We start from the raw sequence: 16,892 nt of genomic DNA on the forward strand, positions 1-16,892 counted from the left end.
TTGGAACTCTACCCACCACATCTGGAGTGTTCACCAATCCCCTTCCAGTCAACAGTGTGGTGTCCCTTTCCAGGCAGTCTTATCGGGGTCCAGTTTCCCTCCCTTCGGCCTTTCTCTGCTTTCCCATTGTTCTTCATCCACCTCTTTGCCCCTCTGCCTGCCACTGTGAACCCTCGCTTTTCCCCCCTCCCCTCGCACACCCTGGGGGGGGGGGAAGAGAAGAAGACCTCTGTACTCTCTGACCCCAGGCGCTAAACCGAGATGGCGACACAGGAGGGTCCGTGGGTCCAGCCGGACGGTGCTGACCATGAAGACCAGCTTGGCATGGAGATGGAGGCAGGAACTGATCTGGCCCCGGCAAAGTGGTCAACGACGCATCGGGAGCGTGACAGCAGCATGGCAGACAGGCTTTGTTCCACTCACTTCGATGTCTCGGGTGAGTTGAGAACTGCCCTGTGGACGCCACTCATTAGTAATCGGGTTTTCGACCGTAAATTCCTGTCGTTGTGATGCAAAATAGAAAGGCCAGATGTATGCCTGCAGGCAGCTGTTTCAATGACCATTCATGAGATACAAATGAATGAAAATGGCCTTTGTCAGTGGGAAAAGCGACTCGCCATTAAGTCGCCATTGGAATGGGATTTTATGCTGGTAGGTTTTCGACTTCCTGGCTCAGATTGATAGTGCCCACCGCCAAACCCAGTGTACAAATAATTCCCATGGTGAAATTGAACTTACCCAGGATGATTGGGTGCCATTCAATGTTGCTAATCCTCTTTCCTTGACTCTTTAGGAGGTCAGTGAAGGACTGGTATTCCTTCAGGTGGCAGTCTGCCTTTCCCCCAAATGTACTATCCTCATCCGAAAGCCCTCGCCAGTCATCGTAGAAGACATCCATAATTTCATTTTGCTGTAAGGCTACCTCGAACCTGCCGTGAAAGCACAGGATGATCAATGCCAATGATAGGCGCCTGGACTGCATCTGGGGGAGCTGCATTCAATTCTGAACGCCACGCATCAGGCAGGGTATAGAATACAATAGTTACAGCACAGAAGATGGTCATTCTGGCCCATCGTATCTGTGCTGGTTGTCATCAGAAGACATTCACATACTACCATTAGCTCCTGCACCCGCCACACATGCACGCACCCGCACATGCACGCACCCGCACATGCACGCACCCACACATGCACGCACCCACACATGCACGCACCCACACATGCACGCACCCACACATGCACGCACCCACACATGCACGCACATTCTTCGTTTTCAAATATTTTGAAAAATGTAGAAATATTTACGGCATAGAAGGAGACCGCTCCTCTCCACGTGTCTGCACTGGCACTTGGTCTGTGTATAGGTCTTGCTAGTGCAGATTCATCAGAATGATAGTAGGGCTAGGAAGATTCAGTTAGAAAGGATAGATGGTATAAATTAAGCTTGCATTCTCTACTCTGTAGAAGATTAAGGAGTGAACCATTAGGCCATAGGTATAGGAGCAGAATTAGGCCACTCGGCCCATCGAGTCTACTCCGCCGTTCAATCATGGCTGATATGTTTCTCATCCCCATCCTCCTGCCTTCTCCCCATAACCCCTGATCCCCTTATTAATCAAGAACCTATCTATCTCTGTCTTAAAGACACTCAGTGATTTGGCCTCCACAGCCTTCTGCGGCAAAGAATGCCACAGATTCACCACCCTCTGAGCTGCTCAAGATAATGAGAGGATTTGGTTGAAAATATCAAGATATTAAGGAGAACAGAAATGGGTAAACCATTCGCCACACGGAAGGTGGTAGAAATTTTGTACAAATGGCTATTGATGCCACATCAATTGTTAATCCTAAAACTGGGAGTGATAGATTTTTATTAACCAAAGGTCTTGTAGATTGTGGGGCAAAGCTTGATACAGAGTTAGGTCACAGATCAGCCATGATCTCCCTGAATTTCGGAACAGGTTTGAGCGGCTAAACGGCCTTCTCCTGTTCCAACGTCCAGGCTGCAGAGCATGGTGCAAAGTTATTAATGTGAATACGCGCAAATGATGGACTGCAGAAAAGCAACAGGTTCATGAAGCCTGCCCATACAGTAACATTGCAATGAAACACTGACTTTCAATTCTCCCTCCCACCCATCAGCATATAGTGGGAGTCACAAACATACGACACGTTGAGAAAACTCTAGGCCAATTGAAGTCAAAGAGGAATTCCGGTAGATTCCTCTCCGTATAATCTGTTAGCTTCTAAATCAAAATCACTAGCAGCTATTAAGATCCCAGACCAGCCCCCAACAGTGGCTAGGATATTAGACTGAAGCCCCAATATTTTGTTTATTTGTAAGGCTGTGCAGAAAGAATGATTCACTCCAGGAGTGATTGCATGAAGAAATAGGGCTTAGTTATTTTTAACACAAAACGTTATTATGAATTCAATATTACACTTTGTTAACTTCACACCCAAAAGAACAGTTTACAATTTACACCTTAAACACGAACACTCAATTTCCAATTCAACAACAAACAACAGCTCACAATCTATCTTACTGTGGGGGAATAGACTCAACAACAGGCAGATCAGAATTCAATTCATCTCTCCAAAGTTTTTCCACAAAACTGCCACTTTCCACAGCTTTCTCCAAAAACTGCCTCTCCAAAAGCCTTTCAAAATGCCTCTCTGCATTCCTTGGCTCCACCCAGCAATGACTTCATTGTCCCAAGCTGAAAAACAAATGGTCTCTGCAGGCTGTAAAGAACATTAACTCGCTCGGGGCTTCCCCAGTCAAACCACAGTCCATTAGCTTAGACTGAAAAACACATTCCTCTCTCAATTTCACCTTCTGGCTGCCAAAAACACCCAGGCCCTGCAAAACAGAATTATTTTTCTTCTAAATGACCATTGCATCAAACACACTCTAACCCAAGGCTTTTAATCCTTAAATTGCACAATATTTAGAACCCAATATTCTTAAAGTCTTTCAGTCGTCCGTCACATGAGCCATGTTGGACTTGAAATGTTAACTCTTTTCCTCTTTCCACAGATGATGCCAGACTTGCTAAGTTTTTCTGCACTCTCTCTTTTTGTTTCAGATTTCCAACATCTGCATTATTTTGCTTTGATTCTACTATGTTGAGATCTCCCTCCGTCTATTTTATTCTTTCCGTGACCCTCTCTTCTCCAATATCTTCACCTTCTACCCTGAAAGAAGAAGAAATTGAGGAAGAATCAGGGGAGCAGAAAGAGGCTCTTCAGCCCTTTGAGTCTGTTTCACCTGTTGTGATCCTAGTTGATGTTACAACTGGCCGGGAAGATTCCAGAATGGAACCTTGACTCAAAAGACTGTAACTTTTATATATAAAACATGGAGAACAGAGTCACAGGGCCACCAGTAATTTAACAAGAGAAAAACACTTATTAAAATGAAAACACTATTATACAATACTCCTTTATTCTCCCCTTAGCTTAGCAAATACACACAGATTTTAAGAGGAACAAAGATTACAAAGTACATCTTAAGCTACAATGATCTCAGTAACGCAAAGTTCCTGTAAACACACTCTGAACCGAAGTGAATGTCCTCTCCCAAAAAACACGCGTTAAAATTTGCCTTCACAATAATACTTTCCATTTGTGGTTTGCGTTTTGAAATCCAGTGCCGGTTTTCCAAATTACTCTTTTAAACATAGCTTCCACTCCATTTTTACCATTGAATCCAGTATTCAACTCTATACGTCAGGGGTTCCTTTGTCTAGACTGCTGTACAAACTGTTAACATTTGCTTTAATTCTCGATTCCCAGACTCTATTAAAATGGCATCAAATGTTTGATTTACCTCTGAAGTCTGCGTTCCCACTTTAAGTCTGATTACTGCAATTGTCTCTTTAACTCAGAACACTTTGTTTACTCTTCCTTGATTTCTACTGTACAATACTTTGGTATCCATTCTCTTAACTTCAGTCATCTTAAGACATTCTTTCAGTCCCAATTCTCTAGTTATCTGGACTATCACTGGTTATTTTAGAAGTCGGCTTCTTTGCAGCTCCCACCCTGTCCAGTATTTCATCTTGTTGAGAGGTATTCACTCTCTCACATCCTGTCTCCAACTGTAATTTATCCATCTAAAACCTAAAAGATTTTCTACCTTACAAGGCTCCCAAGTTGCTAAGCAACCACAGCTAGTTTATTTACTCTTCATACCATAACACTCTCTAAGCACAATAGAACACATTTGGAACTTCACCAACCCTCAAACATACAAACACCTTTGTCCACCATGAATCTAACTATAGGTTTTATCCTTCCAGGCACATTAAAAATATTAAATTAAACCCACTTAAAACAATACCTTATTTCTAATGTTTACCACTACAAATATAAATATGTTCAAGGCTGAGACAGATACATTTTTAATCAGTCAAGGAATCAAGGGTTATGGTGATAAGGTGGGAAAGTGGAGTAGAGGATTATCACAATCAGGTCAGTCATGATCTCATTGAACAGTAAGAGTTTTGCAACACAACGTTAAAGCCCAACAGGTCTGTTTAGAATCACTAGCTTTCGGAGCACTGCTCCTTCCTCAGGTGAATGAAGAGGTAGGTCCCAGAAACATTTATGTAGACAAAAGTCAAAGATGCAAGACGATACTTTGAATGCGAGTCTTTGCAGGTAATTAAGTCTTTACAGGTTCAATCGGAGCAACTCGAGAGAGGGATAATCACCGTTTAAAGAGGTGTGAATTGTCTCAAGCCAGGACAGTCGGTAGGATTTTGCAAGCTCAGGTCAGATGGTGGGGAGTGAATGTAATGCGACATGAATCCCAGGTCCCGGTTGAGGCCGTACTCATGTGTGCGGAACTTGGCCATCAGTTTCTGCTGGGCGATTCTACGTTGTCGCACGTCCTGAAGGCCGCCTTGGAGAACGCTTACCCGAAGATCAGAGGCTGAATGCCCTTGACTGCTGAAGTGTTCCCCGACTGGAAGGGAACATTCCTGCCTGGTGATTGTTGCGCAATGTCCGTTCATCCGTTGTCGCAGCGTCTGCATGGTCTCGCCAATGTACCACGCTTCGGGACATCCTTTCCTGCAGCATATGTGGTAGACAACGTTGGCAAAGTCTCACAAGTATGTACCACGTACCTGGTGAGTGGTGTTCTTACGTGTAATGGTGATACCCATGTCGATGATCTGGCACGTCTTGCAGAGATTGCCATGGCAGGGTTGTGTGGTGTCGTGGTCACTGTTCTGAAGGCTGGGTAGTTTGCTGCAAACAATGGTTTGTTTGAGGTTGTGCGGTTGTTTGAAGGTAAATAGTGGGGGTGTGGCAAGATGTTTGTCTTCATCGATGACATGCTGAAGGCTGCGAAGATGATGTCGTAATTTCTCCGCTCCGGAGATGTACTGGACGACGAAGGGTACTCTGGCGGTTGTGTCCCGTGTTTGTCTTCTGAGGAGGTCAGTGCGGATTTTTGCTGCGGCGCGTTGGGACTGTCGATCAATGAGTCGAGCGCCATATCCCATTCGTACGAGGGCATCTTTCAGCATCTGTAGATGTCTGTTACGCTCCTCCTCGTCTGAGCAGATCCTGTGTATTTGGAGGGCTTGTCCATAGGGCATGGCTTCTTTAATGTGTTTAGGGTGGAAGCTGGAGAAGTGGAGCATCGTGAGGTCTCCACATCATGGATCTCATTGAAGACGGAGCAGTCTCGATGGACCAAATGTCTGACTTCAGCTTCTGTATGGTCTTAAGCATGATGAATGTAGGAATTTCAGGTGTATTGTACTAGACCTATTTGGTGTAGTAAGCGTTAAAAACCTGTGTTAGTGTGTATGACTGCTGCGGTCATGTTTCTAAACTAAATCCCAGTTTGAATGGTCGGGAGCCAGGGGTGAAATTAAGCATTGTAAAAAGCTTGGGCTAATGGAATGTTGTTTTGATTAAGGCGATTCCCTGTGGGGTTAATTAGATTTCAGTTTGGTAAGATGATGTTGTTGCTGGGTGGAGCTAAGGCATCAGTCATTTTGCAGAAGGCAGTTCAGCTGTGGGCTGAATGAAGCAGTGATCAGAAGTGAAGCTGTTTGTTCTCACTGCAGTTTCAGTTAAAAGAGATTAACGGTCTTTAAAGCAGTGCAGACTTGTCTGAGAACAAGGGGGAGCTGACACAAGCTGAGAAGCATCTTCTGAAGAAATACAGCCAGGATTTCTGCATGGGTCTGAGAGGAGTCAGATCTTGTCTTTAAAGCAGTGTCAACAGATCTCTCTTTCTCAAACCACATCTCCATTAAGCAGGTATTCCTGAGTGCCAGTGGTATTTAATAGTGGATTGAGAACGGAAATGTTTTGTTTCTTGTTGTTTGAGTGGGAATGAAGATTAAGTTAAGGGTGTTGTGTCACCGTATCGATTAGTGTTGCTCAAGGAGTAATTCTAAGCTGTTTTCTGATGTGATGTTAAAGATTTTAATACTGAGGTAGTAATAAAGTTTGTTTTAATTTACCACACCCCTATTTCCCCTTGTAATCACTCCTGGACCAAGGTATCCTTTCCTCACAGTTCGACAAAATTAAAACAAAATATTGTCCAGTATCCTAGGCACTGTTGGGATGGGGTCTGGGATCGTAATATAAGGGAGAGTTTAACCCTTTTAACCACAATTTGTATGACAGAGTGTTGGCAACTTTGACTTCTGAATGGGTTTTCTCACATCTGAAATTTACTTTTCAAAATCCTAACAGATTCAAGTGTACCACAACAAAAACTTGCATGTACATAGCACCATTAATATACTGAAACCTCTCACGGTGCTAACACAGGATTGATTATTAGATCAGATTTGACACAGAGTTACATAAGGAGATCCTCGGCAGATTGGTCAAAGACGTAGGTTTTAAGAAGCACCTGAAGAAAGACGTAGCGAAGTTTGTGGAGTCTCGAGGCCAGGCCACTGAAGGAACGGCCACCAATTATGCTGCCATTAAAATTGGGGGTTCTGTCGGGGAAATAATATTAGATGGAGACTTCGAGCTTCATTTCAGGAGTTTATTAACACGATATCGTGGAGAGCCTGCAATGGTTAAATGACCATTCACCAGCACTCCGCGTTACAGCAGAAATAGAGCATATCTTTATACCACAATAAACAGCTTTTCGTGCAAAGCAATCTCTGGTCTGGCTATGATTATATTAAACAACCTTGGGAGTGCTCTTGGTTTATTATCTCTTAACTGACAACATCCTGCAGTATATTCTGATGTCCTTGGCCAGAACAACACGTCAGCACAATAGGATTAATCTAAAAGTTGCTGACCAGTAATTTGTACTTTACTCATCACTCTAAGATATGGCTAAAAACAGTGTTAAAATATAGTCAAGCAATCCCAGTATGCTTTAGCAAGTGCTTTTTTTTCTGATAGCAACTAGTATTAATATCTTCTCCAAGCGGTCCAAAGCAATTAATAATTCCTTACATTAGGGGCAGCACGGTGGCACAATGGGTTAGCCCTGCTTTCTCACGGCGCCGAGGTCCCAGGTTCGATCCCGGCTCTGGGTCACTGTCTGTGTGGAGTTTGCACATTCTCCTGTGTCTGTGTGGGTTTCGGCCCCACAACCCAAAGATGTGCAGGCTAGGTGGATTGGTCATGCTAAATTGCCCCTTAATTGGAAAAAATGAATTGGGTACTCTAAATTTATTTTAAAAATAATAATTCCTCACATTACTTTCCATCTACAGATTCTCAAGAAGCCAGAAATGGGAGAGTGGAGACTTACAGAACATTGCGAGGCCTGGATAGAGTGGACGTGGAGAGGATGTTTCCACTTGTAGGAAAAACTAGAGCCAGAGGACACCATCTCAGACTAAAGGGACAATCATTTAAAACAGCGATGAGGAGGAATTTCTTCAGCCAGAGGGTGTTGAATCTGTGGAACTCTTTGCCGCAGATGGCTGTGGAGGCCAAATCACTGAGTGTCTTTAAGACAGAGATAGATAGGTTCTTGATTAATAAGGGGATCAGGGGTTATGGGGAGAATGCAGGAGAATGGGGATGAGAAAATATCAGCCATGATTGAATGGTGGAGCAGACTCGATGGGCCGAGTGGCCTAATTCTGCTTCTATGTCTTATGGTCTTTTAGAGGGTTGTAGGGCTGCAGGAGGTGACAAAAATAAGGATGGGGGTGAGATCATGGGGGGATTTGGAAACGCCCGAATTTTAAAATCAAGGTGTTGTTTAACCAAGAACCATTGGCGGTCAGTCAGTGAGCACAGGGGTGCTGGGTGACCAGGACCTCGGGTTTACAGAGGGTTGAATTCGATGGGGGGGGGGGGCTGTGTTTTGGAATCGTCAAGTCTAGAGGGAACAAATGGATGGATGAGAGTTTCAGCTGCAGATAATCGGAAGCAGGGGTGAAGTCAGAAGGTGTATGGAGGTGGAAAGAGGTGGTCTTAGTGATGTCGTAAATATGGAGTCAGATGCTCATTCCAAGGTTGCAATTGGTTCAGCCTCAGAGTTGCCGGGGAGAAGGCGGAGTTCGTATCTGGGGAAATGTATTAATGGTGGGGGAATCAAAGTTAGATTTAATATTTACTGTGAGGAAATTTCTCCTAATCCTGTAATGGATGTTGGATGAACAATCTTATAGTTTAAAGACAGTGGAGGAGGTGAGCGAGGTGGTGATGAGGGAGAGCTGGGTATTGGCAGTACACATATTAAAATTGATGTTGTGTTTTTGGATGGTGTTGCCGAGGGGCAGCATGTAGATGAGAAATAAAAGCAGGCCAACGATCGATCTTTGGGAGACATAAAGGATAATGATGGGGGAGTGGGAGGGAAAGATAATGTGGAGCATTGTCTGGCCCCGATTAGAAAGATAATGGGGGCGATTTAATGTAAATAAGACAGAGTCCCATGTTGGCCACATTTAGCCTGGTGACTACCTGATGCTGGCAGTGCCGAGAATGACCCGCTAATAAATGGGACTCTGCTTGGTTTCTGAGCCTTGGTGATGAGCCCCCCGCCAGTGCAGGAAGAGATTGGGCCGGCATTGATCTTTAAACCCCCACAGGGTTCTCCAGATCCCCCCCCCCCCAACATCCCATCTCACCAATGAGGGGGGCCATCGAACCCCTGCACCCCTCTCATAAGTACAGGGCACCCCCAGCCCCAATCCCCGGCATGAGCAAGATCCCACCTGGGCATCGCAAGCCTGACACCGGGCAAATGCCCCACCAGCCTGGCAGTGCCAGAGTTGCACCCAGATGACACCGCCAGGGTGCCCTGATGACAGCACCAGGGTGCCAGGCCGGTGCCCAGGTGGCATCAGGGATTCCAGGGTACCACCCTGCCCAGAGCCCGACCACCCAGGGGCCTCCAATCGCCCGCCCCCCCCCCCCCCCCCCCCCGCCAAGCGCCGGTCAGCCTGTTCCTCATTGTGGAAACCAGGGTGGTTTGATCCTGGGCACTGGATAGATCTGCGCAGACATATTCAACTGAGACGTCCTCCTCACTTGAAAATGCTAATCTGGATCCTGACCTCCATAGCCGTGATCCAGAGCGCGACGCCTCGCGAGACCGAACTCACAAGAGGCCTCTCGCGAGACTTACCAGCCTCGTTGCATCTTGAGCGGGGCGCAATGAGGCCGATAGAGCGCGGCCAATGGGACCAGGTGAGAGTAGCCTAACCCATTTGGATAACAGTGGAGAGGCTTTGAAGGAGGGTGGCGTGGACAACCTTGTCAAACATGCAGATAGGTTGAGAAGAAGGGAAAGTTTACCATTGTCACAGTCACGGCCGGACATCATTTGTGACTTCCATGTGAGCTGTTTCAATACTGTGGTAGGGACAGAAACGTGATTGGAGGAATTCAAACAGGAAGTCCCTTAACCTTGTATAACCCAGGGAATGCAAGGTTAATTGATTGAATCTGATAATCTAACTTTTAGATGTCCTTTATGTATTTGCCGTGCACCCATCTAAAGCTAATATAACCTGTACATTATACAACAAACCTTTGATAATTCTGCAAGGTGTCTTCGAATTTTTAGGAATTAAATATTAATCTCCTCGGAACCCCAATGAGCAAGAATCTTTCGGGAATTCTGTGCATTTTCCATTTTATTTGAACACTTTAGTTTATTAATATATATATGTCGATAGGGAAGGGGAAAGAGATTGAAAAACAGGTGGTATAAAACCCCCTATTGATGAAGTTAGGATGGGGCAGCACGGTAGCATGGTGGTTAGCACAATTGCTTCACAGCTCCAAGGTCCCAGGTTTGATTCCCGGCTTGATTCACTGTCCGTGCAGAGTCTGCACGTTCTCCCAGTGTCTGCGTGGGTTTCCTCCGGGTGCTCCGGTTTCCTCCCACAGTCCAAAGATGTGCAGGTTAGATGGATTGGCCATGCTAAGTTGCCCTTAGTGTTCAAAGTCGCCCTTAGTGTTGGGTGGGGTTACTGGGTTACGGGGACAGGGTGGAGATGTGGGCTTGGGTAGTGTGCTCTTTCCAAGTGCCGGTGCAGACTCGATGGGCCGAATGGCCTCCTTCTGCACTGTAAATTCTATGATTCTATGATGTGATGTAACCTCCAGTCATACAGCCAACCAGAGTTGGCCACTCTGAATACAGTTGTGATCTGCCACCATACCTCAAAGCAACCGAGTTGATAAATGTGTTGAGGGCTTCAGATTGTAAAATTTCATCTTTTTCCTCCTGCGTAAATTCGCTGGGTGTGTACTGGGTGCAAGCGTTCCGAGGATATGTCCTGAAACAGCAAGAGTTTAAACATGGTAAAATTCTATCGGGAATGCCTCATCGAATCTTACGCGATAATTCACGTGGTATCTTAGAATTTCACAGCTCAGAAGGAGGCCATTTGTCCCATTGTGCCTCTGCTGGCCCTCTGATTGAGCTATCCAGCCACTCTCCTTGCCCATTCCCCATAGCCCAATCCAATTCCCATTGAAAATTGTTGATGAATCGGCTTCCACCTCCCTCTGCGGCCGTGCCATCCAGGTCACATCAACTCGCTGTGTAAAAACAAATTCTCCTCATCCCCCCCTCACTTCTTCTGCTAGTTACCGTAAATCTAGGTTGCCCTCCTGCCATGGGGAACAGTTTCTCTTTATTAACTCTTTCAAAATCTTTCACGATTTGGAACACCGCCATTTAATAGTCCTTAAACTTCTCCAACCACCACAGCTCCTCCCGTTACTTCATGTAATTAAAGTCCATCCTGATAAATCTCCCCTGCACTGAATCCAATGCCTTGTTGCTGTTTCTATCATCCTCTCAGGATGTGTTTTAAAGTGTAAGAACTCACAAGGCAAATTTAAAAAAACCTCTCCTCATCTCACTCTCCGATTCTTGAGCCGTTACCTTAAATCGGTGGGAAGCTTTTGTTCACTTATGAGATGGGGGCCATTGCTGGCAGATCAGACTTTATTCTCCATCCCGTCCCCCAAGCTGGTGATGTATCACTTTCTTAGCTTTCTACGTCATCTCACACAACTGTTCAGAATCAAACATGTCGCTGTGGGCCCGGGGTCACATGGAGGCCCAGAGCAGCAAGTATCATCCAGCACATTTCCTTCTCTAAAGGGCACTGAAGAACCAGGTGAGCTTTTATAATAATACAATTATCATATGGTCATTATTACTGATATGAGGGTGGCACGGTAGAACAGTGGTTCGCACTGTTGCTTCACAGGGTCAGGGTCCCGGCTTGGGTCACTGTCTGTGCGGAGACTGTGCGTTCTCCGCTACTTGCCTTCAAACAACCGCGCAACCTCAAACGAACCATTGTTTGCAGCAAACTACCCAGCCTTCAGAACAGTGACCACGACACCACACAACCCTGCCATGGCAATCTCTGCAAGACGTGCCAGATCATCGACATGGATACCACCATTTTACGTGAGAACACCGCCCATCAGGTATGCGGTACATACTCGTGAGACTCGGCCAACGTTGTCTACCTCATACGCTGCAGGAAAGGATGTCCCGAAGCGTGGTACATTGGCGAGACCATGCAGACGCTGCGACAACGAATGAACGGACATCGCGCGACAATCACCAGGCAGGAATGTTCCCTTCCAGTCGGGGAACACTTCAGCAGTCAAGGGCATTCAGCCTCTGATCTCCGGGTAAGCGTTCTCCAAGGCGGCCTTCAGGACGCGCGACAACGCAGAATCGCCGAGCAGAAGCTTATAGCCAAGTTCCGCACACATGAGTGCGGCCTCAACCGGGACCTGGGATTCATGTCGCATTACATTCATCCCCCACCATCTGGCCTGCAAAATCCTACCAACTGTCCTGGCTTGACACAATTCACACCTCTTTAACCTGGGGTTACCCCATCTCTGGATCTGTAAAGATTTAATCACCTGCTAATGGTCGCATTCCAAGCATTGTTTGGCATCTCTGAATTTGTCTATATATGTGTTTCTGGAACATACCTCTTCATTCACCTGAGGAAGGAGCAGTGCTCCGAAAGCTAGTGACATCGAAACAAACCTGTTGGACTTTAACCTGGTGTTGTAAGACTTCTTACTGTGCTCACCCCAGTCCAACGCCGGCATCGCCTCATCATGGCTACCCGAACAGGGGTTGGAGTGTGGCAACTAGGGGATTTTCACAGTAACTTCATTGTAGTGTTAACGTAAGCCTATTTGTGACACTAATCATGATTATTATTGTTCTTCATTTTCATTCCAGATTTATTTCATTAATGTAATTCAAATTCCCCAGCTGTGTGTGTGTGTGTGTGTGCGCGTGTGTGTGTGGGGGGAGGAAATTTGAGCCCTTGCCTCTGAACCTTTAGTCTAGGACTCTGGATTATTAGTCCACTAACATTACCCATTGTGTTGCTAATTGAACCAGTATCTGATGTTTGCTGACACCCCCTCTCCACCCTTCAGCAGACTGTGCAAATAAACCACAACTTGGTTGGCTTGTGCTAACTTAACCTCCTCATCCATAATGAAACTCCATTCCAGCTAACGTTCACATCATTGGGAGGTAGGTTAAGGTTAGGAGTGCACTGGTTAATCGACATGTTAACTTACCATACTGTCTGTGTGCTGCTCTCCTCTAATATGCAGATAGCCTGTATCCCGATGTCCCTTTCCAGTTTTTTAATGCTGAAGTTCTTGTCCTGGTAGGATGTGCAGTCCATGTAGCTGTCCTTTGTTTCAGCATCATTGCGATCATGAAAAACCACCGGGGCCCCAAACTCTCTACGGATACGCGAAATCATAAATTTCACCTGCATGGGGTGTTTACAACTGGAATTATCAATATGTGCCGCATTGTTTATTTTTCTTTATAGGAATAGACCTGATGTCAGGTCTTGCTCAGCAAGTGGCCATTCAGCCCATCACGTGTGTGCCGGCCAAAAAAAAAGAGAAGAAACTAGTTGCTCATTTTAATCGCAACTTCTTGCACCTGGTACGTAGCCTTATAGGTTCCACACAGGGACCTTTTAAATGAGTTGAGCCTTTTGGCCCCAACCACCAACTCGGGAAGTGAATTCTACACACCCAACACCCTCTGGGTGAAAATGCTTTTCCATGTGTCCCCTCTAATCTTTCTCCCAATCACCTTAAATCTATGCCCTTTGACAACTGAACCCTCAGCTGGGGAAACGGAAGTCTTTCCTGTCGACACTGTCTAGGCCTCTCATTATTTGAAGAAGTCTTACAACAGCAGGTTAAAGTCCAAGAGGTTTGATTCAAATCACTAGCTTTCGGAGCGCTGCTCCTTCCTCAGGTGAAACAAACCTGTTGGACTTTAACCTGGTGTTGTAAGACTTCTTACTGTGCTCACCCCAGTCCAACGCCGGCATCTCCACATCATGGCTCTCAATATTTTCTACACTTCAATTAGGTCACCCCTTTCTATTCTGAGGAAAACAACCCCTGCCTATCTAATTTCTCCCTCAGCTGCAATTTGCAAGCTCAACAACATTCTTGTGAATCTCCTGTGGTGAACGTATTGCTACTACAATTCACCATTGTATTGTATTGTATTATGTTGATGCCCTTGTGGGCTGTGCCTCTGGCTCCGTCCCCTCGGGGGTGGTATATCAACCTGTAAGCCTGTAGGCGGCACTCAGTACAGAGCAGTCGCAGGCAGGCACCGATCTAGCTTATTACAACCACTGTTCGCTTCACTTCTACTAATCGCCTTGTGAGAATTGCTGGTCGCATCATCTCCTCTGCACTCTCTCCAGAGCAATCGTGCCCTCCCTGTAATGTGGCGACAGGAACTGTACACAAAACCCCAGCTGTGACCTAACCAACATTTTATCCAGTTCCATCATTACACCCCTGCTTTTGTATCCAATACCTCACCCAATAAAGAAAGCATTCATATGCTCTCTTTCCCACCTTGTCCACCTGTCCTGACATCTTCAAGGACCTGTGGACATGCACTTCAAAGTCTCTCACTTCCTCAACCCCTCTCAATATCCTCCCATTTATTGAGCGTTCCTTTGCTTTGTTTACCGTCCCCACATGCATTACCTCACTCTTTTCCGGATGGAACTCCATTTGCCACTTCTCTGCCTACTCAACCAAACCAATGATATCTTTCTGGAGCCAACAGCTATCCTCTTCACTCTCAACTACCTGATCAATCTTTGTGTCATCTGCACATTTCTCAACCATGCCTCCAACATTTAAATCTAAATCATTACCGTATACAGCAAACAGCAGGGACCCCAACACTGAGCCCTGTGGAAATCTACTGGGCGGGAACAGGTAGAATAGGACAGGCCTCGAGCTCACTGCCTTCCCGCCCACCCCTGAGCTATGCTAGGTGGGTAAGGCCGTTAAGGGCTATTATGAAGCTAATTCTGCCTCTCCCACTTTGACACAGAGCAGGGAGAGGTGGAGGAAGGTAGCCAGCTTTCTTTTATCACCAACTCTACTGAAAAAGCAGAAAGGAGAGTGGGTTTATCTCCATTGGGAGCCTGCCCTTTCGATGCCCCTTCCCCCGAAGTTGGTACCCTCCCTTAATGCCTCTTTCAAGACTCCAAAACCCTCCCCCTACCATCTCCCCCAGGGTCCCCAATGCCTCTGCACCCAAAAAAAACCCCAATTTAATTTCAGCCTGAATCCATGACACTTCTTCCCGGGGGCTCCGGGAATGTAATGCCAGCAGCCGCCGCCTCTTGCAGCTGGTGTTGCTGGGACTACTCAGCTGCTGGCCAATCAGAGGGGCCCTGTGGATGGCAGTTCCACTCTCACCTGGTTAAGGCTGTCCCCTGAGTATTATCTCTGTGAAGAGGCTTTTTTTTTTTTTGAAAGCTGGCCGGTTTGCGATTGCTTTTACTAATTGGGGCAGTGGGGAGGGGGTGCAGAAATACGCCCTTGCACAAATTCCAGAGCCAGGTTTTGCATCATGTGCAAGTGTCATAAATGTGACCTGTTCATCCAAGTCCAAATAATTATGACTAGATAGCCTGTGTTCTTTAGTGATGTTAATTAAGGGATGAATATTGGTCAGGCCACTGCGGAGAACTCTTCTGCCTTCAGACATAGCTCCTGGGGCTAAAGGGACCCAAAAGGTATGGGGGGGAAAGCGGGAGCGGTTACTGAGTTGGATCGTCAGCCATGATCATAATGAATTGCGGAACAGGCTCGAAGCGCTAAATAGCCTCCTCCTGGTCATAAGTTCATTAGATTTAGGAGCAGAATTAGGCCATTCGGCCCATCGGGTCTGCTCCGCCATTCAATCATGGCTGATCTCGTCCTGGCCTTAACTCCACTATCCTCCCAGTTTTCCAAATCCCTTCACATCATTACCAATTAAAAATCTGTTTACCTCCTCCTTAAATTTCCTCACTCTCCCAGCATCCACTGCTCTCTGGGCTAGCAAATTCCACAGATTCACAACCCTTTGGGAGAAGTAGTTTCTCCTCAACTTCCTTTTTAAATTTGCTCCCTCTTTTCCTGAGACTATGACCTCTCGTTCTGGAATGCCCCACAAGAGGAAGCATCCCCCCCCCCCACGACTACTTTATCCATATCGTTTATCATCTTGTATACCTCAATTTGATCTCCCCTCGCTCTTCTAAACTCTAAAGAGTATAGGCCTAAACGGTGCAATCGCTCTTCATACGACAAACCCTTCACCTCTGGGATCAACCTAGTGAACCTCCTCTCAACTGCCTCCAATGACGTTACATCTTTCCTCAAACAAGGAGACCAAAACTGTGCGCAATACTCCAGCTGCGGTCTTACCAATGCCTTGTATAGTTGCAACACTTCCTTACCTTTATACTCTATTCCTTTAGCTTTAAATGCCTACAAACCATTTGCTTTCTTTAGTATCTGCTGCTCTATGTTTCGATATCTTTTACACAGGGCAGACAGAGGTTCTATTCAACACCGCTTCCCTAAGACAGCATCTCAGACAGTGCAACACTCCCTCAGTACTGCAGTGAAGAGTCAGTTTGGAGTTTCTGCTCCAGCTCTCTGCTGTGCGGTGATGGACCCAGAACCGTCCGATCCTGACATGACAGTGTTCCCCATGAAGGCAAGGACGAGACCTTATTTAATTTTAAACAAAAGAAAAAACATTACCCAGTGCAACATTGTGCAGACGTGAAAAGTGAGGGGATAAATTGGCCAAATTAGAGAAAGGTACTGACTGGCCCCATCGAAATTCACTTTGAGCGCGCTCTGTCCCAACTGAGATGCCAAAAAAGTGAAGGAAAATTTGACCTTAGTTGGTGATTCTTCAACTTTTTCATGTTCAATTTCAATGCCGCTGCCCAAGTCCGTCCAACTTTTAATTCTGAAATCTCTGAAAAATATTTCCTCCTCCTCATCCTCGTCCTTTTGCTTTACCTCCTGTTTCTGTTCAAATGACTGCAGGGAAGAGATGAATATTATTT

The 16,892-nt window shown here is 45.9% G+C and overlaps 1 protein-coding gene across 1 annotated transcript in view; it reads right to left on the reverse strand.

Annotated features, from left to right (window-relative positions):
• dnai3 (dynein axonemal intermediate chain 3) overlaps positions 1-16,892 on the reverse strand; it is a 142,338-nt gene that overhangs the window by 102,313 nt on the left and 23,133 nt on the right. Inside the window, exons 5-8 of the mRNA XM_072510314.1 lie at positions 16,720-16,866; positions 13,057-13,256; positions 10,638-10,754; positions 739-929 (exon numbers count right to left, since the gene is read on the reverse strand). Of these exons, the coding sequence (XP_072366415.1) occupies positions 739-929; positions 10,638-10,754; positions 13,057-13,256; positions 16,720-16,866 (655 nt within the window). The remainder of the gene's footprint in view (positions 1-738; positions 930-10,637; positions 10,755-13,056; positions 13,257-16,719; positions 16,867-16,892) is intronic.

This window comes from Scyliorhinus torazame, chromosome 7, assembly GCF_047496885.1.
Source record: "Scyliorhinus torazame isolate Kashiwa2021f chromosome 7, sScyTor2.1, whole genome shotgun sequence".
NCBI classification, from domain to species: Eukaryota; Metazoa; Chordata; class Chondrichthyes; order Carcharhiniformes; family Scyliorhinidae; genus Scyliorhinus; species Scyliorhinus torazame.